Source organism: Monodon monoceros, unplaced genomic scaffold (genome assembly GCF_005190385.1).
Source record: "Monodon monoceros isolate NGI ecotype Baffin Bay Population unplaced genomic scaffold, NGI_Narwhal_1 Super_Scaffold_9, whole genome shotgun sequence".
In the NCBI taxonomy this organism is placed as follows: Eukaryota; Metazoa; Chordata; class Mammalia; order Artiodactyla; family Monodontidae; genus Monodon; species Monodon monoceros.
In genome coordinates this window covers 49,070,902-49,098,835 of record NW_021703786.1, presented here as the reverse complement: position 1 = coordinate 49,098,835, position 27,934 = coordinate 49,070,902, and the positions used below count along the sequence as shown (strand labels likewise).

Sequence of the window (27,934 nt, the reverse complement as noted above, 5' to 3'; positions counted from 1 at the left end):
CTGTGCCTCTGCCAGTCTTTCTGGCTCGGAGAGCAGGGAGCAAGCAGAGCAGCTAGAGCCGAGAGGCCAGGGCGCTGCCCTTGGCCCTGGCCCTGGCTCGCTGGGTGACCTCGGGGAACTCCTTGAGCTTCAGACCTCCTCGAGCCACCCGGTAGGCCCTCTGGATCTGTGCTGGCAGATTCCTGGCTCCAAGGTGAGCCTGGGCCAAGCCACAGCCTCCCTCCTCTGCCTTCCACTGCCACCTCCACCCGGCGGTTCCCATGGCGGCAGCCTCGGTCCTCTGTTTACTCTGCTCTCTGCGATTTTTCCACAACAGGCCATTGAGGACACAATGCCAGCTTCCCCCCCCCGGAGGAGGTGCTGCAGAGCCCACGCCCACAGCCAAACAGCGGATGTGACTCTCCAGCCCAGCGGTGGGGGGTGGGTGTGCGTCTCAGACTCCCATGGCCCCTGGGCCTAGACCTCAGCCTTCTGAGAGGGGTGCAGAGAGCCCGGGTCAGATTGGGGTTCCATCCCCAGAAACATGCGTGAAACCTACAGCAAGTCGCCTGCCCTCTGAGATGACTCCCAGGCTGTAAAATAGGTCATGTGCCAGCCTGGGGGCCTCTGTGAGGCTCCAAGAGCCCACCAACGACAAAGGGTCTGCCTTAGCTCCTCTCAGAGGCAGCCCCTGCCCGGCATCCCCAGGCACGAAGGGTCGGAGACTCTGGGCAGCAAATGCTTCCTGCCGCAGCTGGCTCCAAGCCAAGCACTGCCTGGCCACGCTCAGGTCAAACCAATAGTATGGCTTTCGCCCCGGCCTCCGGTCCCCAGCCAGGAGCAGGCCCCGGGTGAAAATGCCAAGACACAAATCCTAAGCGTCACTGGGTTTTGTGGTCCTAAGTGTATATACCATCATTGTAAACAACTAAATATAGAAATAATTGGAAAACAAGTGTCCTTAAACCTCTTGGGTCCCCGGCATAAGACAGTAACTGACACTCGGCGTGCAGTATGTGCTAGGTGTAATCTGAGCACTTTGCCTGACTTTACTCCCTTTATCCCCACTGAGGTTTCCTCCTTCGATGGTTTATCTGGGCTCAGAGAGGCTAAGTGACTTGCCCAAGGGCACATACTCGTTTATTTTAGGTTCAGGAGCTGAACTCTAACAGGCCCCTGAAGTTCAGGAGGCTGATCTCTGGGCGACATTGCCTGGAAACGCTGACGTCTATTGTTTTCAGGTGCGGGGTGGGACCCGTTATTTTTCCAGGAGCTTAGAACAGTCCACCAGGCACTCTAAGCCTGGCATCCTCTAAGGATCCTTATCCTCACGGCCATCGAGGCAGGGTGGCTGAGGAGCCCTCAGCTCCAGGCCTTCTGTCTCCTGCCTCAGCCTTACCCCAACCCCAGACTCTGGGCCCTCTGGTCACTGGTGGGCTCCCCCTCCCTCCCAGCCAGCCTGCCTCCGGTCCCCTCATTTCAGTCTCCTCCCACTTCTCCAGCTTATTTCCCCACTTGCTTTGTCTTCTTGTCCTGTCTTTACTCATCATATTCCTTTCTCCTAGTCTATCTTCATCTTCCGAGACCCAAATCATCCTGGCCTGAGCTGGGTCCGGCATTTAGTACACCTGTCCTTTCCAAAATGGTGTGAGTGTGTCCTCTCTTCAAGGTTCTCAGGGGGCCTGGGAGACACCCAGCCCAGGGGTCTGTGTGGCTGGGACAACTGGATATTCACATGCAACAGACTGAAGTTGGGCCCTTACCTCACACCATATACAAAAGTTAACTCAAAATGAATCAAACAGTTAAAACTATAAAATTCTTAGAAGAAAACACAGGGGTAAATCTTCATAAGCTTGAAATTTATAATGGTTTCTTAGATATGACACTAAAAGCACGAGCAACAAAAGACAAATAGATAAATTGGACTTCATCAAAATTAAAAACTTTTACAAAGGAGGCAAGAATATACAATGGAGAAAAGACGGTCTCTTCAGCAAGTGGCACTGGGAAAGCTGGACAGCTGCATGTGAAACAATGAAGTTAGAACACATCCTCACACCATGCGCAAAGATAAACTCAGAACGGCTTAAATATAAAACTTGACACCACAAAACTCCTAGAAGAGAATATAGGCAAAACATTCTCTGACAGAAATCATAGCAATATTTTCTTAGGTTAGGCTCCCAAGGCAAAAGAAATAAAAGCAAAAATAAACAAATGGGACCTAATCAAACCTGTAACCTTTTGTACAGCAAAGGAAGCCATAAACAAAAAGATAACCTGTGGAATGGGAGAAAATATTTGCAAATGATGTGACTGACAAAGGCTTAATTTCCATAATATACAAACCGCTGATACAGCTCAATATCAAAAAAAAACAAACAACCCAATCAAAAAAATGGGCAGAAGACCTAAATAGACATTTCTCCAAAGAAGACATACAGATGGCCAACAGGCACATGAAAAGATGCTCAACATCATTAATTATTAGAGAAATTCAAATCAAAACTATGGGTTGGCCAAAAAGCTCGTTTGGTTTTTTCTGTACGATGGCTCTAGTAGCCCTTAGCTGTCTTTCACTTCATTCGAAACAACTTTGTTAGACTGTATTGTGACAACTGTCGTATCAGTGTGCATTTAAAAAAAACTTATCAAAATTGGTGAGTTTTTGTGTAACCATTTTAATATTGAAGATGGAAGAAAAAAGTAACATTTTTGGCATATTATGCTTTATTATTTCAAGGAAGGTAAAAATGCAACTGAAACACACAAAAAGGTTTGTGCACTGTATGGAGAAGGTGCTGTGACTGATCAAACATGTCAAAAGTGGTCTGCGAAGTTTTGTGCTGGAGATGCTCCACGGTCAGGTAGACCAGTTGAAGCTGATAGCGATCAAATTGAGACATTAATTGAGAACAATCAACGTTATGCCACGCGGGACATAGCTGACATACTCAAAATATCCAAATCAAGCGCTGAAAATCACTTGCACCAGCTTGGTTATGTGAATCACTTTGATGTTTGGGTTCCACATAAGTTAAGCAAAAAGAACCTTCTTGATGTATTTCTGCATGTGATTCTCTACTTAAATGTAACAAAAATATTCCATTTTTAAAACAAATTGTGATGGGCGATGAAGAGTGGATATTATACAACAATGTGGAATGGAAGAGATTGTGGGGCAAGCGAAATGAACCACCATTAACCCCACCAAAGGCCGTGATGTTGTGTATATGGTGGGATTGGAAGGGAGCCCTCTATTATGAGCTCCTTCCGGAAAACCAAACGATTTTGTAAAGTAATGCTCCCAATTAGGCTGACTGAAAGCAGCACTCGATGAAAAGTGTCCAGAATTAATCAACAGAAAACGCATAATCTTCCATCAGGATAACACAAGACCACATGTTTCTTTGATGAACAGGCAAAAACTGCTACAGCTTGGCTGGGAAGTTCTGATTCACCCACTGTATTCACCAGACATTGCACCTTCGGATTTCCATTTATTTCGGTCTTTACAAAATTCTCTTAATGGAAAAAATTTCAATTCCCTGGAAGACTGTAAAAGGCACCTGAACAGTTCTTTGCTCAAAAAGATAAAAAGTTTTGGGAAGATGGAATTATGAAGTTGCCTGAAATATGGCAGAAGGTAGTGGAACAAAACGGTGAATATGTTGTTCAATAAAGTTCTTGGTGAAAATGAAAAATGTGTCTTTTATTTTTACTTAAAAACCTAAAGAATTTTTTGGCCAACCCAATAAAATGAGGTATCATCTCACACCAGTAAGAATGGCCATCATCAAAAAGTCTACAGGGCTTCCCTGGTGGCACAGTGGTTGAAAGTCTGCCTGCCGATGCAAGGAACACAGGTTCGTGCCCCGGTCCGGGAAGATCCCACATGCCGCGGAGCGGCTGGGCCTGTGAGCCATGGCCGCTGAGCCTGCGCGTCTGGAGCCTGTGCTCCGCAATGGGAGAGGCCACAACAGTGAGAGGCCCGCGTACCGCAAAAAAAAAAAAAAAAAGTCTACAAATGGGAATTCCCTGGTGGTCCAGTGGTTAGCACTTGGTGCTTTCACTGCCGAGGGCCCAGGTTCAATCCCTGGTCGGGGAACTAAGATCCCACAAACCGCACAATGAGGCCAAACAAAAAAAAAAAAGCCTGCAAATAAATGCTGGAGAGGGTGTGGAGAAAGGGAGCCCTCTGACACTGTTGGTGGGAAAGTAAATTGGTGCAGCCACTATGGAAAACAGTATGGAGGTTCCTTAAAAAAATTAAAAATAGAGTTGCCATATGATCCAGCAATCCCACTGCTGGGCATATATCCAGAAAAGAAGAAAACTCTAATTTGAAAAGACAGATGCACCGCAATGTTCAAAGCAACGCTATTTACAATAGCCAAGACACGGAAGCAACCTAAGTATCTATCAACAGATGAATGTATAAAGAAAGTGTGGTATACGTTTATGAATGTATAAAGAAGAATGGACAGTCCCTCCCATCAGGAAACTTGCACAAGCCTCTTAGATAGCCTCATCCACCAGAGGGCAGACAGCAGAAGCAAGAAGAACTACAATCCTGCAGCCTGTGGAACAAAAACCACGTTCACAGAAAGATAGACAAGATGAAAAGGCAGAGGGCTATGTACCAGATGAAGGAACAAGATAAAACCTCAGAAAAACAATTAAATGAAGTGGAGATAGGCAACCTTCCAGAAAAAGAATTCAGAATAATTATAGTGAAGATGATCCAGGACCTTGGAAAAAGAATGGAGGCAAAGATCGAGAAGATGCAAGAAATGTTTAACAAAGACCTAGAAGAATTAAAGAACAAACAAACAGAGATGAACAATACAATAACTGAAATAAAAAATACACTAGAAGGAATCAATAGCAGAATAACTGAGGCAGAAGAACGGATAAATGACCTGGAAGACAGAATGGTGGAATTCACTGCTGCGGAACAGAATAAAGAAAAAAGAATGAAAAGAAATGAAGACAGCCTAAGAGACCTCTGGGACAACATTAAACGCAACAACATTTGCATTATAGGGGTCCCAGAAGGAGAAGAGAGAGAGAAAGGACCAGAGAAAATATTTGAAGAGATTTTAGTCTAAAACTTCCCTAACATGGGAAAGGAAATAGCCGCCCAAGTCCAGGAAGCGCAGAGAGTCCCACACAGGATAAACCCAAGGAGAAACACGCCGAGACACATAGTAATCAAATTGGCAAAAACTAAAGACAAAGAAAAATTATTGAAAGCAGCAAGGGAAAAATGACAAATAACATACAAGGGAACTCCCATAAGGTTAACAGCTGATTTCTCAGCAGAAACTCTACAAGCCAGAAGGGAGTGGCATGATATACTTAAAGCGATGCAAGGGAAGAACCTACAACCAAGATTACTCTACCTAGCAAGGATCTCATTCAGATTCGATGGAGAAATCAAAAGCTTTACAGACAAGCAAAAGCTCAGAGAATTCAGCACCAGCAAACCAGCCCTACAACAAATGCTACAGGAACTTCTCTAAGTGGGAAACACAAGAGAAGAAAAGGACCTACAAAAACAAACCCAAAACACTTAAGAAAATGGTAATAGGAACATACATATCGATAATTATCTTAAACATGAATGGATTAAATGCTCCAACCAAAGACACAGGCTTGCTGAATGGATACAAAAACAAGACCCATATATATGCTATCTACAAGAGACCCACTTCAGACCTAGGGACACATACAGACTGAAAGTGAGGGGATGGAAAAAGATATTCCAAGCAAATGGAAATCAAAAGAAAGCTGGAGTAGCAATACTCATATCAGATAAAACAGACTTTAAAATAAAGAATGTTACAAGAGACAAGGAAGGACACTACATACTGATCAAGGGATCAATCCAAGAAGAAGATATAACAATTATAAATATATATGCCCCCAACATCGGAGCACCTCAATACATAAGGCAACTGCTAACAGCTATAAAAGAGGAAATCGACAGTGACACAATAATAGTGGGAGAATTTAACACCTCACTTACACCAATGGAGAGATCATCCAAAATGAAAATAAATAAGGAAACAGAAGCTTTAAATGACACTAGACCAGATAGATTTAATTGATATTTATAGGACATTCCATCCAAAAACAGCAGATTACACTTTCTTCTCAAGTGGGCATGGAACATTCTCCAGGATAGATCACATCTTGGGTCACAAATCAAGCCTCAGTAAATTTATGAAAATTGAAATCATATCAAGCATCTTTTCTGACCACAACGCTATGAGATTAGAAATCAATTAATTACAGGGAAAAAAATGTAAAAAACACAAACACATGGAGGCTAAACAGTACGTTACTGAATAACCAAGCGATCACTGAAGAAATCAAAGAGGAAACCAAAAAATACGTAGAGACAAATGACAATGAAAACACGACTATCCAAAACCTATGGGACGCAGCAAAAGCCGTTCTAAGAGGGAAGTTTATAGCTATACAAGCCTACCTCAAGAAACAAGAAAAATCAAAAATAAACAATCTAACCTTACACCTAAAGGAACTAGAAAAAGAAGAACGAACAAAACCCAAAGTTAGCAGAAGGAAAGAAATCATAAAGATCACAGCAGAAATAAATGAAATAGAAACCAAAAAAAACAATAGCAAAGGGCTTCCCTGGTGGCGCAGTGGCTGGGAGTCCGCCTGCTGATGCAAGGGACACGGGTTCGTGCCCTGGTCCGGGAAGATCCCACATGCCACGGAGCAGCTGGGCTCGTGAGCCACGGCCGCTAAGCCTGTGCGTCTGCAGCCTGTGCTCCGCAACGGGAGAGGCCACAACAGTGAGAGGCCCGTGTACCACAAAAAAAACAAAAAACAAACAAACAAAAAACAATAGCAAAGATCAATAAAACTAAAAGCTGGTTCTTTGAGAAGATAAACAAAATTGATAAACCAGTAGCCAGACTCATCAAGAAAAAGAGGGAGAGGACTCAAATCAATAAAATTAGAAATGAAAAAGAAGTTACAACAGACACCGCGGAAATACAAAGCATCCTAAGAGACTACTACAAGCAACTCTATGCCAATAAAATGGACAACCTAGAAGAAATGGACAAATTCTTAGAAAGGTATAAACTCCCAAGACTGAACCAGGAAGAAATAGAAAATATGAACAGACCAATCACAGTAATGAAATTGAAACTGTGATTAAAAATCTCCCAACAAACAAAAGTCCAGGACCAGATGGCTTCACAGGTGATATTCTATCAAACATTTAGAGAAGAGCTAACACCTATGCTTCTCAAACTCTTTCAAAAAATTGCAAAGGAAGGAACACTCCCAAACTCATTCTATGAGGCCACCATCACCCTGATACCAAAACCAGACAAAGATACTACAAAAAAAAGAAAATTACAGACCAATATCACTGATGAATATAGATGTAAAAATCCTCAACAAAATACTGGCAAACAGAATCCAACAACACATTAAAAGGATCATACACCATGATCAAGTGAGATTTATCCCAGGGATGCAAGGGTTCTTCAGTATATGCAAATCAATCAATGTGATACACCATATTAACAAATTGAAGAATAAAAACAATATGATCTCAGTAGATGCTGAGAAAGCTTTTGACAAAATTCAACACCCATTTATGATAATAACTCTCCAGAAAGTGGGCATAGAGGGAACCTACCTCAACATAATAAAGGCCATATATGACAAACCCACAGCAAACATCGTTCTCAATGGTGAAAAACTGAAAGCATTTCCTCTAAGATCAGGAACAAGACAAGGATGTCCACTCTCACCACTATTATTCAACATAGTTTTGGAAGTCCTAGCCATGGCAATCAGAGAAGAAAAATAAATAAAAGGAATACAAATTGGAACAGAAGAAGTAAAACTGTCACTGTTTGCAGATGACATGATACTATACATAGAGAATCCTAAAGATGCCACCAGAAAACTACTAGAGCTAATCAATAAATTGGGTAAAGTTGCAGGATACAAAATTAATGCACAGAAATCTCTTGCATTCCTATACACTAATGATGAAAAGTCTGAAAGAGAAATTAAGGAAACACTCCCATTTACTGCTGCAACAAAAAGAATAAAATACCTAGGAATAAACCTACCTAAGGAGACAAAAGGTCTGTATGCAGAAAACTATAAGACACTGATGAAAGAAATTAAAAATGATACAAACAGATGGAGAGATATACCATGTTCTTGGATTGGAAGAATCAACATTGTGAAAATGACTATACTACCCAAAGCAATCTACAGATTCAGCGCAATCCCTATCAAACTACCAATGGCATTTTTTGCAGAACTAGAACAAAAAATCTTAAAATTTGTATGGAGACACAAAAGACCCCGAATAACAAAAGCAGTCTTGAGGGAAAAAAAACGGAGCTGGAGGAATCAGACTCCCTGACTTCAGAGTATACTACAAAGCTACAGTAATCAAGACAATATGGTACTGGCACAAAAACAGAAACACAGATCAATGGAACAAGATAGAAAGCTCAGAGATAAACCCACACACCTATGGTCAACTAATCTACGACAAAGGAGGCAAGGATATGCAATGGAGAAAAGACAGTCTCTTCAATAAGTGGTGCTGGGAAAACTGGACATCTACATGTAAAAGAATGAAATTAGAATACTCCCTAACACCATACACAAAAATAAACTCAAAATGGATTACAGACCTAAATGTAAGACTTGACACTATAAAACTCTTAGAGGAAAACATAGGAAGAACACTCTTTGACATAAATCACAGCAAGATCTTTTTTGATCCACATTCTAGAGTACTGGAAATAAAATAAGCAAATGGGACCTAATGAAACTTAAAAGCTTTTGCACAGCAAAGGAAACTACAAACAAGATGAAAAGACAACCCTCAGAATGGGAGAAAATATCTGAAAATGAATCAACGGACAAAGGATTAATCTCCAAAATATATAAACAGCTCATGCAGCTCAATATTAAAGAAACAAACAACCCAATCCAAAAATGGGCAGAAGACCTAAATAGACATTTCTCTGAAGAAGACATACAGATGGCCAAGAAGCACATGAAAAGCTGCTCAACATCACTAATTATTAGAGAAATGCAAATCAAAACTACAATGGGGTATCACCTCACACCAGTTAGAATGGGCATCATCAGAAAATCTACAAACAACAAATGCTGGAGAGGGTGTGGAGAAAAGGGAGCCCTCTTGCATTGCTGGTGGGAATGTAAATTGATACAGCCACTATGGAGAACAGTATGGAGGTTCTCTAAAAAACTAAAAATAGAATTACCATATGACCCAGCAATCCCACTACTGGGCATATACTCAGAGAAAATCATAGTTCAAAAAGACACATGCATCCCAATGTTCATTGCAGCACTATTTACGATAGCCAGGTCATGGAAGCAACCTAAATGTCCATCAACAGATGAATGGATAAAGATGTGGTACATATATACAACGAAAATTACTCAGCCATAAGAAGGAACAAAACTGGGTCATTTGTAGAGACGTGGATGGATCTAGAGAGTGTCATACAGAGTGAAGTAAGTCAGAAAGAGAAAAATATTGTATATTAACGCATATACGTGGAACCTAGAAAAATGGTACAGATGAACTGGTTTGCAGGGCATAAATTGAGACACAGATGTAGAGAACAAATGTATGGACTCCAAGAGGGGAAAGTGGCAGGGGGTGGTGTGGTGGTGTGATGAACTGGGAGATTGGGATTGACATGTATACACTGATGTGTATAAAATGGATGACTGGGGCTTCCCTGGTGGTGCAGTGGTTGAGAGTCTGCCTGCCGATGCAGGGGACGCGGGTTCGTGCCCCAGTCCGGGAAGATCCCACATGCCACGGAGTGGCTGGGCCCGTGAGCCATGGCCGCTAAGCCTGCGCATCCGGAGCCTATGCTCCACAACGGGAGAGGCCACAACAGTGAGAGGCCCGCATACCGCAAAAAAAAAAAAAAGGATGACTAATAAGAACCTGCTGTATAATAAAATTAAATTAAATTAAAAAAAAAGAATGGAATATTACTCAGCCATAAAAAGGAATGAAATAATGCCATTTGCAGCAACATGGATAGACCTAGAGATTATCATACTAAGTGCAGTCAGACAAAGACAAATAGCATATGATATCACTTATATGTGAAATCTAAAAGAAGTTACAAATGAACTTATTTACAAAACAGAAACAGACTCACAGACATAGAAAACAAACTTATGGTTACCAAAGGGGAAAGGGGAAGGGATGGATAAATTAGGAGTTTGGGATTAACAGGTACACATTACTATATATAAAATAGATAAACAACAAGGACCTACTGCATAGAACAGGGAACTATATTCAATACCTTGTAATAACCTACAATGGAAAAGAATCTGAAAAAGAATATATATGTATATATGTGTGTATATATATGTATGTGTGTGTGTGTATTTATATATATGAATCACTTTGCTATGCACCTGAAAATAACACATTGTAAATTAACTATATGTCAATTAAAAAAATTTAAAACTTTAATGCATCAAAGGAACTATTAAGAGAGTAAAAGGACAACCCATAGAATGGGAGAAAATATTTACAAGTCATATACCTTTATCTTTACTTTTATCTAGATAAAAGTCTAGTTTAAAAAGACACAGGATAAGCAGGGTGTATCTTACTTTTACTCCAAGATTTTTTGGAGAACACATTCTTTAAATGTTAAGACATAATAGTAGAGAATGCAGAATTTACACAAAATTCTAGCTACCGTGGGAGACTTTAAGAAATGTGGAACGTGAAGTCAAGCATGTGGGGGGAATGTGAGTTCAACTTCTTGCTCTCCTGCCAACGAGGGACTTGTACAGGAGAGTTTACAAAATCTGCAGGGCTCTGTGGATGGAAGGACCCAGAGGGCTGCCTTGCTGGGCAGGCTGGTGGGGAGACCACAGACAAGGTCAGCCACCAGGAGGAAGCCTGGACCTTACTGGGTCTGTCACCGCCACGTCCGAGCCTGGCATAGCACCTGGCTCCTAGCTCACTGAATTAGGCCTCTTTTGTTTGCAGGTAACAGAAGCTGATCTCAGAGTGGGTGTGCAAAAATGGGGAAACTCTCGGCTCCTGTGACTGACAAGTTCAGGGTAGCTGGTGTCAGGACGGCTGTATCAAGGGATGAAGCATCCTCATTCTTATGCTCCTGACAGGAGCACAGAAGGGCCATGCTGATGTTCCTGTGTCCCAGCAACCCCCGTAGAGAGAGAACTTCTCTTTCTCCACAGTTGCGGCAAAGGTCCTGGGACAGAGTTTCATTGGAATGACTTGGGTCACGTGCCCACCCCTGGATGAATCACTGTAGCAGGGGAACAGAAGACTCTGATTGGCCAGCCCTGAGTCTGGGCCAGGAGCGGGCATCCTGCTGGGTTAGCCCCAGAGAGAAAAACTTCTGCGAGAGAAGGGAAAATGGCAAGAACAGGTGCTTTATGTCATAACATACATGTATATTTACTGACATGTAAAAACGTTCACAGCGTATTACTAAATGAAAAAATAAGTTACAGTGTCTACAATTTTTTGACCTATAGTGAAAATCTCACAACATTTGCAGTAAAATATTAACATTGGTCATCATTGGCAGCGAGATTATGGGAAATATTCTTTTTGCTTATCTGTATTTTGAAAAAAAATTTTTTGCAATAAACGTGTGGTACTTATTAATAAGAAAGGAAAATAAAAGTTGGTTTTTTGGTTTTTGTTTTTTTTAACATTCTATTGTGAGAGTTTGCTTTTTCAAGTTTTGTTTTTAAATTTGTCACAGGGTTTGGCTTTCTGAGCTCCAGGCTGGAATATGTGGCGGGTTTCCTGCTTGGGGAATTGTGTTTTTCCAGGTTGCCTGAGAGGCACTGGGAGTTTGGAACAAACAGGAGCTAGCTGCCTGTTTCTCATGAAGCCCTGACTCTGGGGCAGCCCCTGGACCTGGGTCGCCACACCACCCTTAATGCTGAGCCCCACATGCCAGGCCTCAAGCCTGCGTATTTAATTTTACCCTTATTTGCATGAGCACTGTTACTCACGCAATGTTAATGTTGTGAGACTTTTCCTTATGGGGAAAAAATATTTTTTCTTATATAAATGGGATTGTTGACATTATTTATATCTTGTTTTTTTATTTAGTAATACGTCTATCTTTATGCCAGCATCACACTATCTTGAAATTCTGTTGCTTTGCAGTAAATTTTGAGTGTGAGTTCCCCATTTTTCTTTTTTCAGGATTGTTTTGGCTATGCAGGGTCCTTTGTCATTCCATGTGAATTTTAGAATCAGTTTGCCAGCTCTTCAAAGAAGTGAGTTGGGAATCTGACAAGGGATGGCACCGAATCTATAGATCAGTTTGGGGACTATTGCCATCTTAACAGTAGTAAGTCTTCTTATCTATGTATATGGAATGTTTTAAAATCTATTTAGATCTTTAATTGCTTTCAACGATGTTTCCTGGTTTCCACCGATAAATTTTGCACTCCTTTTGTTAAATTTACTCCTAAGTATTTTATTATTCTTGATGCTGTTTTTAATTTTTTTTGGAATTGTTTTCTTAATTTTATTTTCGGATTTTTCATTGCAAATATGTAGAAATATAATTGATTTTTTTATATATATTGATTTTGTATTCTGCAACCTTCCTGAATTTGTTAGTTCTAGTAGTTTTTTAGTGAATTGTTTAGGATTTTCCATATACAAGATCATGTCATCTGCAAATAGAGATAATTTTACTTCTTTCTGTCCAATACAGAATCCTTTTCTTTTTCTTGCCTAATTGCCCTGGCTAGAACCTCCAGTACAATGCTGAGTAGAAGTGGTGAGAGTGGACATCCTTGTGTTGCTCCTGATATCAAGAGGAAAGCATCCAGTCTTTCACCAGTAAGTAGGATGTTAGTGGGTTTTTCATAGACGCCCTTTATAGAAGATCTCTTCTACTCCTAGTTTGTTGTTTTAATGAAAAGGTGTTGGATTTTGTCAAATGCTTTTTCTGTGTATTTTTTTTTTTTTTTTGCGGTACACGGGCCCCTCACCACTGTGGCCACTCCTGCCGTGGAGCACAGGCTCCGGACGCGCAGGCCCAGCGGCCACGGCCCACGGGCCCAGCCGCTCCACGGCACGTGGGACCCTCCCGGACCAGGGCACGAACCCACGCCCCCCACATCGGCAGGCGGACCCCCAACCACTGCGCCACCAGGGAAGCCCTTTTCTGTGTATTTTGATGATCCTGTGGTTTTTGCTTTTATTCCATTGATATGGTGTAGAGCATTAATTGATTTTCAGATGTTAAACCAACCTTGCATTCCTGTGATAGATTCCATTTGCTCATGGTGTATAATTTTTTTCTGTGATGTGGATTTGTGCGAGTATTTTGTTTAGGATTTCTGAATCCAATCTCATAAGAGATAATGGCCTATAGTTTTCTTTTCTGGTGCTATCTTCACTATCTTGGTGTCAGGGTAATACTGGCCTCATAGAATGAGTTGGGAAGCATTCCTTCCTCTTCCACTTTTGGAATAGTTTGTGAAGACTTCTTTGGTATGAATTCCTCTTTAAATTTTGGTAGAATTCTGCAGTGAAGCCATCTCGTCCTGGGCTTTTCTTTGTAAGTAGTGTTTTGATTACTAATTCAATATTTTGTTAAAGATTTTCTATTTCTGGGAACTCCCTGGTGGTCCAGTGGTTAGGACTTGGCGCTCTCACTGCCAGGGGCCCGGGTTCCTGAAGGTAGTTTGCTATCTTTACAGGAATCTATTCGTTTCATCCAAGTTATCTAATTTATTGGCATAAAATTGTTCACAGCTTTCCTTTATAATCCACTTTATTTCTGTAAGGTTGGCAGTAATATTCCTTCTTTCATTTCTGATTCTAGTAATTTGAGTATTCTTTTTTATTTTCCTGGTCAATTCAGCTGAAGTTTGTCAATATGGTTATCTTTTCGAAGACCCAGGATTTGATTTCATTGATTTTTCTCTCTGTTCTTCTATTTCATTTATTTCCACTCCAGTCTTCATTCTGCTTTCTTTAGGCTTAGTTTGCTCTTACTTTACCATTGTCTTGAGGTAGAAGTTAGGTTACGGATTTAAAATCATTCTTTTTTTAATGCAGGTAGTTACGGCTTAAAATTTCCTCTAAGCATGGCTTTAGCTGCTCTTTGGTGTTTTGTGTCTTCATTTTAATTCACTTCATTTTCTAATTTTCCTTTCGATTTCTTCTTTGACTCATTGGTTATTTAGGACTATGTTATTTAATTTTCATGTATTTGTGAGCTTCCCAAATTTCTTTCAACAGAGTAACAAAGAGACACATTTGTGGGGCTTCCCTGGCGGTCCAGCGGTTACAACTCTGCGCTTCCACTGCAGGGGGCACAGGTTCAATCCCTGGTCGGAGAACTAAGATCCTGCATGCGGTGCGGTGTGGCACAAAAAAAAAAAAAGAGAGAGACACACACACACACTTGTGAACATGTTCTAAGGTTTCTGCAGGATACGTTCCTGGGTGTGAAATTGCTGGGTTAAGGGTAAATATATTCAGCATTTACTTAGATCTTGCAGAAACGCTGCACCAGTTTGCACACCCACCAGCAATGTGTGAGAGATCTGGGTAAGGTAGAATTTTCTAGTTTTTGTGAACCTCATGGATAAAACAACTGTTTGAATTACATTTCAATTATAAATGAGATTGCACATTCTTTTTCATATGTTCTTTGGCCAGTTGTATTTCTTTCTCTGGAATTTATATTGATGTAAGGTGTGAGGTAGGAATCAAACTTTATTTTGTTTTCCACATCTGACCCAGCATGCTTTCAAGCTTTCCTCTCCTTTGCAATAGTTCTAACTTTTGTATAGTCAAAGTTGTCCATCTCTCCTTTATGGCTCCCATCTTTGATGTCATGCTGTTTGACGCTGCCTCTGTTGGACAGAGCTCTTTATGCCTGGCTATCCTGGGCCTCCGTTGCTCAGGGCCTCACTGGAGTTCTTGTCAGAAGCTTCTCTTGTTTAAGGAGCAGCCCAGGGCCCCCTCCCTTAGCAGAGAGGCAGGAAAGGGATGGCTGTCTCTAAGAAGGACGGTGGACCTGTAAGCTTTGTGACTGACATGTCTAGGACCCACGTTTACCCTGCTTTTTCTTTTTAAAATTTTATTATTTGGGGACTTCCCTGGCAGTCGAGTGGTTAAGACTCTGTGCTTCCACTGTAGGGGGCACGGGTTCGATCCCTGGTCAGGGAACCAAGATCTCACATGCCACGCAGCGCGGCCAAAATACATAAATAAATAAAATCTTATAATTTTATTTTTAATTTTCATTCATTCCTTTCTGTTATCTTGCCTACGCTTATTTTGCTTTTTGATTTCTAACTTCTTGACATGGACACTTAGTTCATTTAATTTTGCTTTATGTTAATAAAAATTCACTTATGGTTATGATTTTCCTTGAATAAAGCTTTGACCACCCTCCACATGCACAATTTTTATATTTTTTCACTGTCATTAACTTCAAAATAGTAATTGCAGTGTGGATTCTCTTTTTCACCAAAGAATGACCTATGATAGTTCCCTTCCCTTCCGTTTCATTGTTCTGGTGGCTAGATTTCTAAACCTTTTGTTAATAACATCTGGTCTTACGGCATATAATTTCTGCTTTAAGTTTTTCATTGAGATATAATTCATAGAACATAAAATTTACCATTTAAAAGTCAAACACAATTTAGTAGTTTTAGTGTATTTACCATGTTGTGCAACCATCTCCATGATCTAATTTCAGAGTATTTCCATCACCCAATTTCTGTTTTTAAAATATTTATTGAGAAACTCACTCACATTAAGTAAAAAGGGGGACACTCTCACAGAAATGAAGTAGAGGAACAATAGCTGGACTTCAGAGGAAAAAGAAAGAACCAGGAAGCTACTCTAGGGCTGGGAATCTCTTATTGAACCTCTTTCTTTTCATCTAGTCCAATACCTACTCTGTAGATTAGTTTCATTCACTTGAACATGGCTCAACATGACCCCCAACCCCAATTTTACGTAACTCTTTAGATCCACAGTTTGCCACAGTTTTTTGTGTCCTAAAATCCTTATTTCCTAAAGGGTCTGATTGTCGTAAGTTGGGTCAGGTGTTCACTCCTGATCCAATCACCTGTGGCCATATTGGATGGTTACTTGCTCACTACGCCCCCCCCTCCAAGCTGGGCTAGGAATGGGGTCAGGTTCCCTTAGAAAGATTATATGGGAAGAGATGTGGTGTCCAGCATATCTAATACAATGGCCTGAAATAGGATCCATTTTTAGGAATTATCCATGAGCACTGGAAAAGAAGGCCTTCTCTATGGGCACGATCTGCAGGTACACACACAAGCACAGGTACGCACCCACACTTACTTAAGAACAGAACAGCGCTATTAACTGCTGTAAGACTCGTGAACAGAGAGACGGTGGGTGATTGTGTTGTGGTCTAGCCAGCCTGTTAGTAGCATGATGGGAAGTTGAGTGGAGGTGTCCCTGTAGGAACTAGACATTCCCACTGCCCATCAGCCTGGGAAGAATTGGACCTGGGAGAGAAAGTGAGGACTTGGAGCAGGGGCTGGTGTAAGGGGCTTTATTTATTTTAAAATTTATTTCATTGAAGTATAGCTGATTTACAATGTTGTGTTAATTTCTACTGTACAGCAAAGTGATTCTGTTATTTATACATATATATGTATATATATATATATATATATATACATACACATATATGTGTGTGTGTATACATATATATATATGTATATACACACACACATTCTTTTTCATATTCTTTTCCATTATGGTTTATCACAGGGTACTGAATATAGTTCCCTGTGCTATATAGCAGGACCCTGTTGTTTATCCATTCTACATATAATAGTTTGCAACTGCTAACCCTAAACTCCCAATCCATCCCAGTATAAGGTGCTTTAGAGAGAGGAAAAGGTAGCTCCTGTCCTTTCTGAATCCTGAAGGGCACTTCCTCCCATCCTTTGACTGATGACCAGAGCTAGCCAGTCACCTGTGGTAGATTTGGCTGTGCTGTGGCTCCTGCCTGCTCTGCCTTGACCATCTGACAAGCCTTGATGAGCTGCCCAGCCCAGCCCTGATTGTGTCATGTGGAGTAAGAGGAAGGCCTATGTCCATACCCAGCCTGCAGGGCAAAGGGAGCACAAGGCCCCCAGGCAGCATGACATGGTCCACCTGGAAGGGGACCCTCAGGGACGGGAGGCAGGCCTAGGAGAGTCAAGGCCTGGGAGGGTCAACTGCCCTCCTTCTCAGGAGGTTCTCTCTCCATGGGCAGTCTCAGCAAAGGGGGGCTTTGTCATGAAAGCTTCCTTACAACTCTGCTGTTCATTTTTTTTTCAAATAACCTGCTGGTAAATGAGAAGGATGTCACCTACCTTCCATTACAATTGCTCAATTCTCCACACATTTCTAGTAGTGTTTGCCTTATGTAATTTCTGGTGGGATTTGGTACAGAAAACTGTTTTAACTGCAAATTACACTCTTTAAAAAAAAAACAACATATATATTTGACTGCACCAGGTCTTAGTTGCAGCATGCAGGCTCTTAGCTGTGGCATGGGGGATCTAGTTCCCTGACCAGGGATCGAACCCAGGCCCCCTGCATCAGGAGCGTAGAGTCTTAACCACTGGACCACCAGGGAAGTCCCACAAATTACACTCTTTATCCGCAGAAAATATTGATCCATAAAATGACATTTGGTCCAGTTTAGTATTTTCTGTCTTGAACTGCACTGCCTAATACTAAATGACCCTGATTTTCTGGTCTCATCGGCTTGGCATACCCATGCTCATTCTTTTCCATGTAACCTTTTTGTTTTTAGATCGGTTGTTTTTGGATGTTTTTCTCCACTTCTGTATGGGAAATGTCTATACCACTAATGGATGAGGGGCATCTTGCCCAGCAGGGTAGCTGAGTGGTTGAGCAGGTGTGCTGGTGTGACCCGCAGCACACCTCTGTGGGGCTCTCCCGGCACATCTCCTGCCCAGTTGTCAAGGATGCTGTGCTGCTCAGCATTCTGGGCTGACAACCTGCAAACTCATGGGTCTCCCAAGTAGCTTTGTAAACATGAACTTAAATCATGGCTAGAAAACATCAGTTAACAACTTAGGGAAGCATCGCATGAAGAGACACTGAGAGGCTGTCGCCACCGGAGAGTCAGTGGTGGGCAGTGGTCAGGTTGGAAAGGAGAGGAGAACCATCACCTGGTTCTTCACCTTCACCTTTGTGAAAACCCAAGAGAGAAGCAGAGCAGGGGAGGGAGGGGGAGAGACAGACAGACTGACCTGGAATCTAGCTTTGCCTGGAGCCAGATGCAACTTGGGCTTTTTCAGTTTTGTAAGTCAATAAATTCTCTTTTAAATTAAGTTAGTTTAGAGTGGGTTTAACTTGCAACTGAAGAAATCCCAGTAAATCCAGGGCAGCGCCTCCAAAGTTAGTCTGGAACTTCACTGAGCATGAGCAAAGCTCCGTACCAAGAATCCCTAGAAAGGAGAAGAATAACTTGGCAATGGCTGCAGCTTAATGTCATCTGTGGCTTGACTGGACACTGCCAGAAGTCTCTTTGATTTTATTTCAGGAATTTTTACATATCTGCTTTCCATATACCTTTCGTATTGACGTGATGAGACAGAACTACGACATTTTTTCGAACTATTGGAGCCAAACTGTTGCATAAACTTGGGTCAGAATTGCTTTCAGCTGTAAGAGACCGCACAACATATTCTCTCATCCTCTCCCTCTCCCTCTCCCTCTCCCTCTCTCTCTCACACACACACACACGCACTTCTGGAGGTTGCCCCGTGGCAGCAAGACTGCTGCGGGAGTGCCAAGCATGGTGCTCTCTCACCACAGTCAAGAGGAACAAGTGGGGGCCGGGGCAAAATCCCTTCCCCAAGGCCTCCCAACAGGCTTAAGCTGAATTCTCTTTAGCCAGAACTGGGTCACATAGGTACCCTGACTGTGGGAGGGGCTGGAAAAGTGAACTTCAGCAAATAGAAATGAGATTACCGAGACGGATTTAAACCAATCGTGACTTTCCTCAGGAGCTAGTGCAAGGTCCTATCTTTCTTGAGATTAAAGTATCTCCAGTCGCCACCTGCAAAAAAATTGGATTCTGTTAGCAGGGAAGGGGAGTGGGTGGGAAAGGGTAGTGAGTAAGTGACAGGGTCCACCATATAGGGCACACAGAGCCATGTTTACATTTGGCCTCAATCGGAGGCTGGTTTTGTTCTTGTTTTTAATAGAAATTACCATTTTAATTAAAATGCAGACTGGAGAACTTAGTATATGAAGAGGAAACACTGGGGGCTTAAAATCCTTGAAAACATCAGAATTTAAAGCCAGAGCCTGGGTTTTTAACCGGGTGGCTTACTGCTGATTGGTTGAGTAAATTTGTTTGTTGAATGAATGAATGCGTGCCTACCACGGTGATAGCTTTGGGGCTGGTGTGTCAGAAGAACTGAGCTGGTCTGGCTCTGCCACCACTTCCTGTGCGATTTCAAGCTGACCTCTCACAGCTTCTAGTTCTTTCTCAAATGAGGAGGCTTGGCTGGTTGAACTGTGTCTCCCTTCCTTTCTAAAAGGCTTGAGTTCAGATTGCTTTTGACCTCTGTGACCTTCTATTGTTTACTCGTGGGTTAATCTCAGCAGGCAGCCTTTCCAGCCAAGCAAAAGCAGTGTCAGAGCAGCAGCACGGGGCTCAGACGGACAGAGCACAACACAGCCAGCCTCTCCAGGCCGACTTTTTGGAGTAAAGGTCCAAGAAATCAATGTTGCTTAGGTAACACTGTGAGACAGGAGAGGGTGAAAGCATCACCAACAGGCTCTAGAGGGAGACTCAGTGGCTGCACAGGCCTTGGGAGCACCCAGTTCTGCTGAGCCCCACGCTGATCCAGTTTTCTCTCCGGCCTCAAGGATGACGAGGGCTGAGTCTGGGTCCTGGGTCCTGGCCCTGGATTCCTCAGAAGGCAGTCTGGGGGCTTTAGGGGGGATGTGTCAAGATGCTTTCAGGCCGGAACAGACGGGCCTCGAAGGTTGGTTACATCCAGCTCCCACCAAAGTCTCTCTTCTCTAATTCATGAGACAGCCCTCAGCACTAGGAAAGTGGCTGAGAAGGGGGCAGAGCAGTAAGTGGCAAACCAGCGATGTGAGGGAGGAAGCGCAAGACCCCAGGATGGGCAGACGTTGGCCTCGTGTTTTGTCAGAAGCAGGTCCAGAGGCAGGCAAGGAGGAAACCGGGCCCTGGAAGGGTAGCAGCCCCGTGAGACCCCTGCCTTCCTCCCCTCGGCTGGCTGCACACAGGTCCTGTGAGCCACAAGAGGTGAGGGGTGCCTGGGATGCAGCTGGGGTGTGTGGCTGGAGAGGAGCTGACCGGGGAGAGAGCGTGTATGTGCACAAACTTCTGAGTAGCTGTGCAGACGGACAGGCCCAGGGAGGAGAGGCTGAGCATAAGCCCCCAGACCATAAGCCCGAGGGGAGGGGCATCTCCTGCACGGCTATAGTCAAGGCAGGAAGTGCAGCTGGGAGGGGTATCGGAGCTAAGAACCGTTCTGATTCCTTTCTACCCTGAGGCTGTGGGATTCTAGAAATTCATCAGGATGGACCTGACAGAAACTCCAGGTATCATCTTCATAAGAGAGGCAGAAGGAAAAAAAGAAAAGCCCACACACAAGTGTACCTTTTTATATAGAATTTGTACAATATATTTCTCTTCATTTGCATATTTTACCCACAACTTAACATCCTTTATACAGGCTGAACTTACTCAGCTGATATAATCAAAATTCTTTCCTTCAACCAAATAAGAAAAATTCAAAATCGTAAACCTGTAAGAAAACAAATTAAAAACGATGATGAAAATAAGTCACTCCTCGTTAGGAACAGCGTCTGTCTGTACAATATACATGGTTTGGAACAGATTTCTTTATAGATTAGGCACATGTTTCCACAACACCTTCATTCCTGCCAGTTTTATCTCATTCCAGGCAGTCCTGCCTAAGAAGGATCAGAGGGATGTTGGTCTTGATGGAAATCGCGCTTTCGTTTGCTGTTGGCCCAGCTGGGGACCAGGGGAGCGGGGCCTGGCTCAGCGGCGCCACCCAGTGGCTGGAAGCAGAGGCGGGTGGGATGCAGGGGAGCTGGGCCAGGCAGGGCCCTCCCAGGAGAGAGCAGCAGTTGTGTGTGAAGGGGAAACCGAGGCTTATTCTGTGCAAACTGAACACAGAGAGACCAGAATAGCAAGGGTGGTGTACACAGAGAAGCTATGAGGAGTCCAGCGTTTATTTACAGTTTATCTTCCAGGAGGGAGCATGGGGAGCAAAGCTGGTGGCTGCTGTCAGTTTGAGGCACGGAGGGGTATCGGGGAGGTGGGGGGAATGGCGAGGGTAAGCAGTGAGTGCACCATCTCCATGCTGACCTTCCGTGGAGCCCCTCAGTGAGCCCGAGCCCGCAGTAGGGACTTCTCCTCCCAAGCACGGCGCTTCTCTGTGATTTCCCTCCTCACTGCGAGACCCACCCGGGTCGGGGTGGTACGGAGTGTAGGCCCTTCTCTGGGGATGCAGGCAGAGCCAAAGATGAGAAAGCGGCTTCTACCAAGCCAGCAGCGCCTCACACCTCAACACCGTGGGACACCAGGCCATGCCCGGGCCTTGCCGACACCAGGGTGATGGGCTTCAGGTCACCGAGCTTCAGGACCTGTCCTGTTTGTTTCTGTCTCCTTTGAATTCTTCCCTCCATAATGGCTCCACATGCAGCTTGGGGCTGGGCTGAGAATCCAATTCTAGGGCTGCAGAAGGTCGCTGCACCTTGGCCTCCTGACCCAGAAGGCAAAAGTGCTCTTGTGGTGAGATGCTCCTGGGACCAGGGGTCTTGGGCCCTGCAGAGGAGGCTTCCGAGGCCATGGCAGTGCTGATCTGCTCAACTTGGCCCTGGCTATGATGAGCCTTCCTTGGGTTTGGCCCTGTGTGGGGGGACATGCTCGGGCCCAGACCCCCACCCTTAAATGGCAGCTGGCTCAAACATTCTTCAAATGGCGAGTCCCACTGAGGCTTATCCGTGGCACAGGTGCCAACCCAGCCTCACACTCCAAAGCGTGGCTTTGGAAAGAGAACAGTAATCAGCACTTCAGGGCAAGACTACAACCATTTAAAAAAAAATGTGGAAAACAGCATTCATTAGAACTAATGTAGTTATTGCCAGACAAGTGACAGCCAGATAACCACGGAGAGTCCCAGAGGTGGACGTGATGGATTACCACGACCGTGGAGCAGAAATACAATCATGTGGTTTTGTTTGTTTTTACTTCTAAGGTAAGATATCCTGTGATTACATTTCAAATCTTTAGGTACAGAAGCTCAAGAGTATTCTTCAAGTTCTGCTACTTTCATACAAACCAGTTTGTTCCCCTGAATGACCGATCCACTGGTCAGGCCCCCGGGCTTCTCTCAAGGGAGTTGGTGTGGTTCTTTCTAAGAACATGAGGTGGGAACCGAAATATGTTAAAACGACAACTAAAACAACGCAGCTGTGCTGGGAGCAGGGCACAGGTGGACGTGCACGGCGGTCTGCTGGCTGTTCCCAAGGGCACTTGTTCTCACCAAGGATTTCTCCGGGACGGCCGAGGCTATGCAGGGGGCCAGTGCGGCAGTGGGTTCTGTACTGAATGGTGGGGACCAGGTGGCAGCCCCAAGGGGCTCTCACTGGTTTTGGTTTGGATGACCCAGTCTCAAGAAGCAAAAGCAAAGGAGGAGCTCCCAGGCTGCTGCTGGAGGTCCTGCTGAGAAAGGTGGCCCAGGGCAGACCCTGTCTTCCCCTGAAGGTCAAGTGCAGGCAGTTCCAGCTCAACGGAGACAGATTCCTTTCCAGAGCGGCTGAAGCCAGGTCTTCTTGGGGCTGTGGCTTCTGCAGGGACAGACCCTGGAGGAGGCTGGCCTCTGAACAACCTTCTCAAGGGCCTGCTGCCTGCCCTTTCTGAATAATTTTGCACTGGTCTGCTCATTCTCACATGCTATGGTACGTGCGGGTGCCTGGCCTGTGACACGGGAAGTTCTCGGAGACATGGCAGCTTGGCATTCTAGTTGGGGTGGAAGGGGGAGCTCAAGGAGAGCCAGGCACCGACGCCACAGGAATCTTCCCGAATGAGTTTAGGCATCTGCTCTAAGATCCTTGTGGACAGATTAGCTAGTTCCATGCACACCATACGAAGGGCTAACACTCAACATTCCAGAGGCGGGTGGCCTTGTTTGGGTAGTTGATGGCCAGGCTGATAGCAGCAATGTTCTGCAGAGCCTGTGGAGGGAGAAAGAGTCATCACCAATGTCAAGAACTCGTCACCTGCTGGGTCACTAACTGCTGACAGAACAAGACCCTCAGCTGAGCACCTGAGGAGGGCAGGGGAGAGGCAGACGCGAGCCAGACGTGGTTCCCCTCACCAGGGGGACCACAGTCTAGAGTGAAAGACAAAGCTATCAATAAAGTCCACATGGAAACTCCAAATGTAGGCAGAATCATCACTGTCCAGAGAGAGGAGCAGGTGCAGTTCTGGGGGCTCAGAGGGCACATCTGCGGGGGGGTCTGGGAAAGCTGTTCAGGGAATGGGGACAGCAGCACAAAAGTGCAGAAGGGAAGAAACAAACAGCCAGTGGGGGGCCCCCCCCTCCCCCGGGAAGCAATGCTGGGAAGGCAGACGCCCTGGAGCCAGGCCAAGGCTGGTCTCCAAGCCAAGGCAGCAGGAGCCGGGGACGGGGCTGGGGAAGGAAGAGGCGGGAGCGGGGAGAAGAGGTAGAGCGCCGGTCCAGCAAAGTGGGCAGGCTGTAGGGAGGGTCAGAATGAGGATTAGGAGACCGGACACAGCGGCAGGTGAGGGAGGAGCCACAGCAATATGTGACGTGGTGTCAAAGCTTCCGGTGTCAAAACGGTCAAATGTCAAGATTTCACTGTGTGAAACCTTGGGACACCACGGGTGGTGATGGCAGGGCTGGCAGGCATCCGTTGGGAGGGGAGGGAGTTTTCACTCTGCCTTCGGTCTCAGGACGATTCACACAAATCCCTCTGTAGTGGATGGGGAAGCCCGCTTCTAAGCAGGCACTCTGACCCTTTTTTGTAGGAGGACCTGAGAAAGTTCAAGTTCACTGAGGAAACTTGCCAGGAACAGAGTGCAGGGCGCTGGCCGGGAGTCCCAGCTGGATGCCCCTCAAGTGAGACTGCAGGCAAATCTTTCCCTTCTCTGAGACTCCGTGTCCCCATCTGTCCACTGTGGACGCAGACCATACGCTCTACGATGTTCAAGGAGTCTGTGAGCCTAAGGTTCTTCAAATGTAGTCTGGAGCCTGCGGGTTCCCCAGACCCTTTCAGGGGCTCCGTGTCGTGGAAACAATTTTCATAATAATACCAAGACATTATTTCTCTTTTTTCACTGTCATACTCTCACGAGTATACAGTGGAGTTTTCCAGAGGCTGCTGTGTGATAACAGAACAACTGAAAGCAGAAACAGATCTGCGAATCCAGCTGTCTTCTGTTAAGGAAGACATTAAAGAGATCTGCAAAAATGGAACACGCTACCCTTCTCAAAAATTATTTTGTTTTGAAAAATACCGTTGTTTTCCACAACTGTAGTATTAAATAGAATGAGATTATTTTAAAAAACAAATTGATAAGTGTTTAGCATTTAATTTCTAACTTAATTTCTAAATTTCAAATCTAATTTAATTTCTAACAGTATGTATCAATATATATAACGCACATAAACAAAAGCTTTTGGGGATCCTCAGTAATTTAAAAGCACAAAGGGGCCCTGAGACCCAACAGCTGTCAGAGAGGAGTTCTCCTACCAGGGAAGACAGTTACATCCAAAAATATCTGAAATCCTCTATGGAAACTTCAGGGATCAGCCAAACTATAAATTTAAGGCACTGGTTGTTCTGGTTTAAAAGCCACAAATTCTTGCTAGCGTCTACCGAACCCACAGTTTAATACGAACGACACTGATAAATGGGGCTCCGCTGCTCTCTGTGACACCAGTAGGAAGTGGCTGACTCGGAACAGAGCTCCGTGTAAAGCCGGGGTGGAGTCTGCACGGGTGCCGGGGGACGTTCGGCCACCCGGGGAGGGCGTACCTGCGCCGCGCAGCGCAGAAGGTGGTCGTCGGTGGTTAAGGCCAGCAGGTAATCCTGCAGCAGGCCGAGCTCCTGCGGAAAGAGCAGAGGGCAGCTGTCAGAGGCCACCTGCTAGCGGACACCCACCCACGACCCACGACCCAAGGCCCCAGAAGACTCGGGTGGGACACTGCTGCCCACTCTGCCAGACATCTCACTGCCTGTTTTCCTTGGGAACCATGGAAGGAGCAGGACGGTGGGGAACCAGGTGTCCTGACTCACCACAGTCTCCTCACTATAAAATGAGGGCTTAAGCTAAAGAGTTCTGAAAGGCCCTTTCATCTCTCACAGTCAATGAGTCTATTGTGCTGAGGGGAGGGAAAAGAGGAAGAAGAAAGAACCTGTTGGTTCATTTTCCCAAACTCACTGCTGTCAAGGGTCGATCCAGGGCAGTTTCCTTCCCCCTTTGGCATCAGGCCTGAGCAAACAAGCAATCTCGGGGAGGGCCTGGCTCCCTGGGGCGGGAGAGAGGGGAACCCCGGGCCCCAAGCCACGCTTGTCTCCCTGTGCGGGTTTGCCAAGCCCCCACGACACCCTGTGCTCTCAGAGGGCTGTGACCTGAGGCCCAGCGCTGGCCCCAGGCAGCAGACGAAGCAGAGGCCCGGAACCTGGTGGGGAGGCAGGACAGGCCCTCACCTGGGCGTGGTTCTCAGTGACAAAGAAGAGCTCGGTAAGGGCGCGATGCAGGGGCAGCAGGATGCCAGGCTGTGTCACGTCCTCAAACAGGCTGTACTCCATCTGGGTGAAGAGCTGCCACAGGGGCTTCAACAGCATGAGGTCACAGAGGTCACTGTGGGAGAGGGGTATGGTTTGCTGGGATCACGCCCATCAGATGTCAGACAGACAGAGGGTAGCTGCTGGGCACTGCAGCTCCAACACTCCCCGCCCCCCCATCCAGTAAAGGCAGGACAAGACAGTTCCAGTCACCTCACACCCCCCAAAACAGCCCAAAATATTCACCAATGGCAAATAAAAAAAAGGGGCAGCATCTCAACTTCAAACCAGAACTCCGGGGAAAAGGATATCCTCAAGCACATTCACGTAAATCAACTGCACATCTTTTAAAATGGTTGTTAAAAACTTCCAGTGACAGCGGAAAAAATCTCAAGATAAACGTTAAGTGGAAAAGAGCAAGATACGCAATGTAAAATGTAAACATTTAAAAACTGTATATGTAGTATTGTGTGACCATATTAAAAACAATAGTAAATAAACATATCAAAAATGTTATCAGGGCTTCCCTGGTGGCGCAGTGGTTGAGAGTCCACCTGCCGATGCAGGGGACAAGGGTTCGTGCCCCGGTCCGGGAAGATCCCACATGCCGCGGAGTGGCTGGGCCCGTGAGCCATGGCCGCTGAGCCTGCGCGTCCGGAGCCTGTGCTCCGCAGCGGGAGAGGCCACAACAGTGAGAGGCCCGCGTACCACAAAAAAAAAATTTAAAAAAAAATAGGCAAATGACCTAAAGAGACATCTGTCCAAAGAAGGCATACAAATGGCCAACAGGTACATAAAAAGGTGTTCAATTATCACTAATCATCAGGGAAATGCAAATCAAAACCACAATATCACCTCACCTGTTTTAGGATAGCTTTTATCAAAAAGATAAGAGAAAACAAATGCTGGCAAGGATGTCGAGAAAAGAGAGAACGCTTGTACACTGTTGGTGGGAACATAAACTGGTACAGCCACTATGCACAACAGTATGGAGGTTCCTCAAGAAATTAAAGCTAGAACTACCAAATGATCCAGCGATCCCACCTCTGGGTATATCCAAAAGAAATGAAATCATAATCTCAAAGAGATTATCAGTACTCCTATGTTCATTGCAGTATTATTCCAAATAGCCAATGTCTGGAAATAATGCCTGTCAATGGACGAATGGATAAAGAAAATGTGGTGTATATATACACAATGAAATATTATTCAGTTATGAGAAAAAAGGAAATCCTGCCATTTCCGACAACATAGATGAACCTGGAGGGCATTATGCTAAGTGAAATAAGCTAGATAAAGAAAGACAAATACTGCACGGTATCACTTTTACGTGGAATCCAAAAAAAAGTCAATCCTATAGAAACGGGGAGTTAGAATGGTAGTTGCCAGTGGCTGGGAAGTGGGGGAAATGGGGAAAGGCTGGTAAAAGGGTATAAACTTTCAGTTACAAGATGAATAAGGTCTGAGGATCTATTATACAACATGGTGACTATAGTTGATAATAGCGTACAATACTATAACACATAACAGAAATTTGCTGAAAAGCAAATTTCAGCAAGAGGGTGAAATTTAAGTGTTGTCACATACCACAAAAAAAGGTAAACATATGAGGTGATGGATGTGTTAGTTAACTCGATTGTGGGAATCCTTTCACAATGTATAATGTATTATGTATCAAATCATTACCTTCTATACTTTAAATACATTACAATTTTATTTGTCAATTACACCTCAATAAAGCTGGTGGAGGGGGAAAGAAATAAACTGATTCTAAAATTTACATGGATGTGTAGGGTAAAAATAGCCAAGACAATCTTGAAGATGAAGAACCAGTTGAAGGATTTATACTGCTAGATAACGTAAATTTGCTATAAAGCTACAATATCTAAGTGTGGTACTAGCACAAAGATAACCAAAAAGACCAATGGAACAAAAGCAACCAGCGATGGATCCATGTGTATATGGACACCTTCTCTGTGACAAAGATGGCACTGGAGTGTGGTGAGG

General features: G+C 44.4%; 1 protein-coding gene across 5 annotated transcripts in view; it reads right to left on the bottom strand.

The window, feature by feature from the left end:
* Nucleotides 1-20,727: 20,727 nt before the first annotated feature.
* Nucleotides 20,728-27,934, bottom strand: part of ZZEF1 (zinc finger ZZ-type and EF-hand domain containing 1) — a 113,414-nt gene continuing 106,207 nt past the window's right edge. For 2 of the 5 annotated variants that reach the window (XM_029211289.1, XM_029211290.1), the window contains exons 53-55: nucleotides 25,850-26,003; nucleotides 25,175-25,246; nucleotides 22,355-23,347 (exon numbers count right to left, since the gene is read on the bottom strand). In XM_029211289.1, the coding sequence (XP_029067122.1) occupies nucleotides 23,267-23,347; nucleotides 25,175-25,246; nucleotides 25,850-26,003 (307 nt within the window). In that variant the 3' untranslated portion in view covers nucleotides 22,355-23,266. Of the gene's footprint in view, nucleotides 25,247-25,849; nucleotides 26,004-27,934 lie in introns of all 5 variants that reach the window. The other 3 variants (XM_029211287.1, XM_029211291.1, XM_029211288.1) reach the window with 2 other exon arrangements.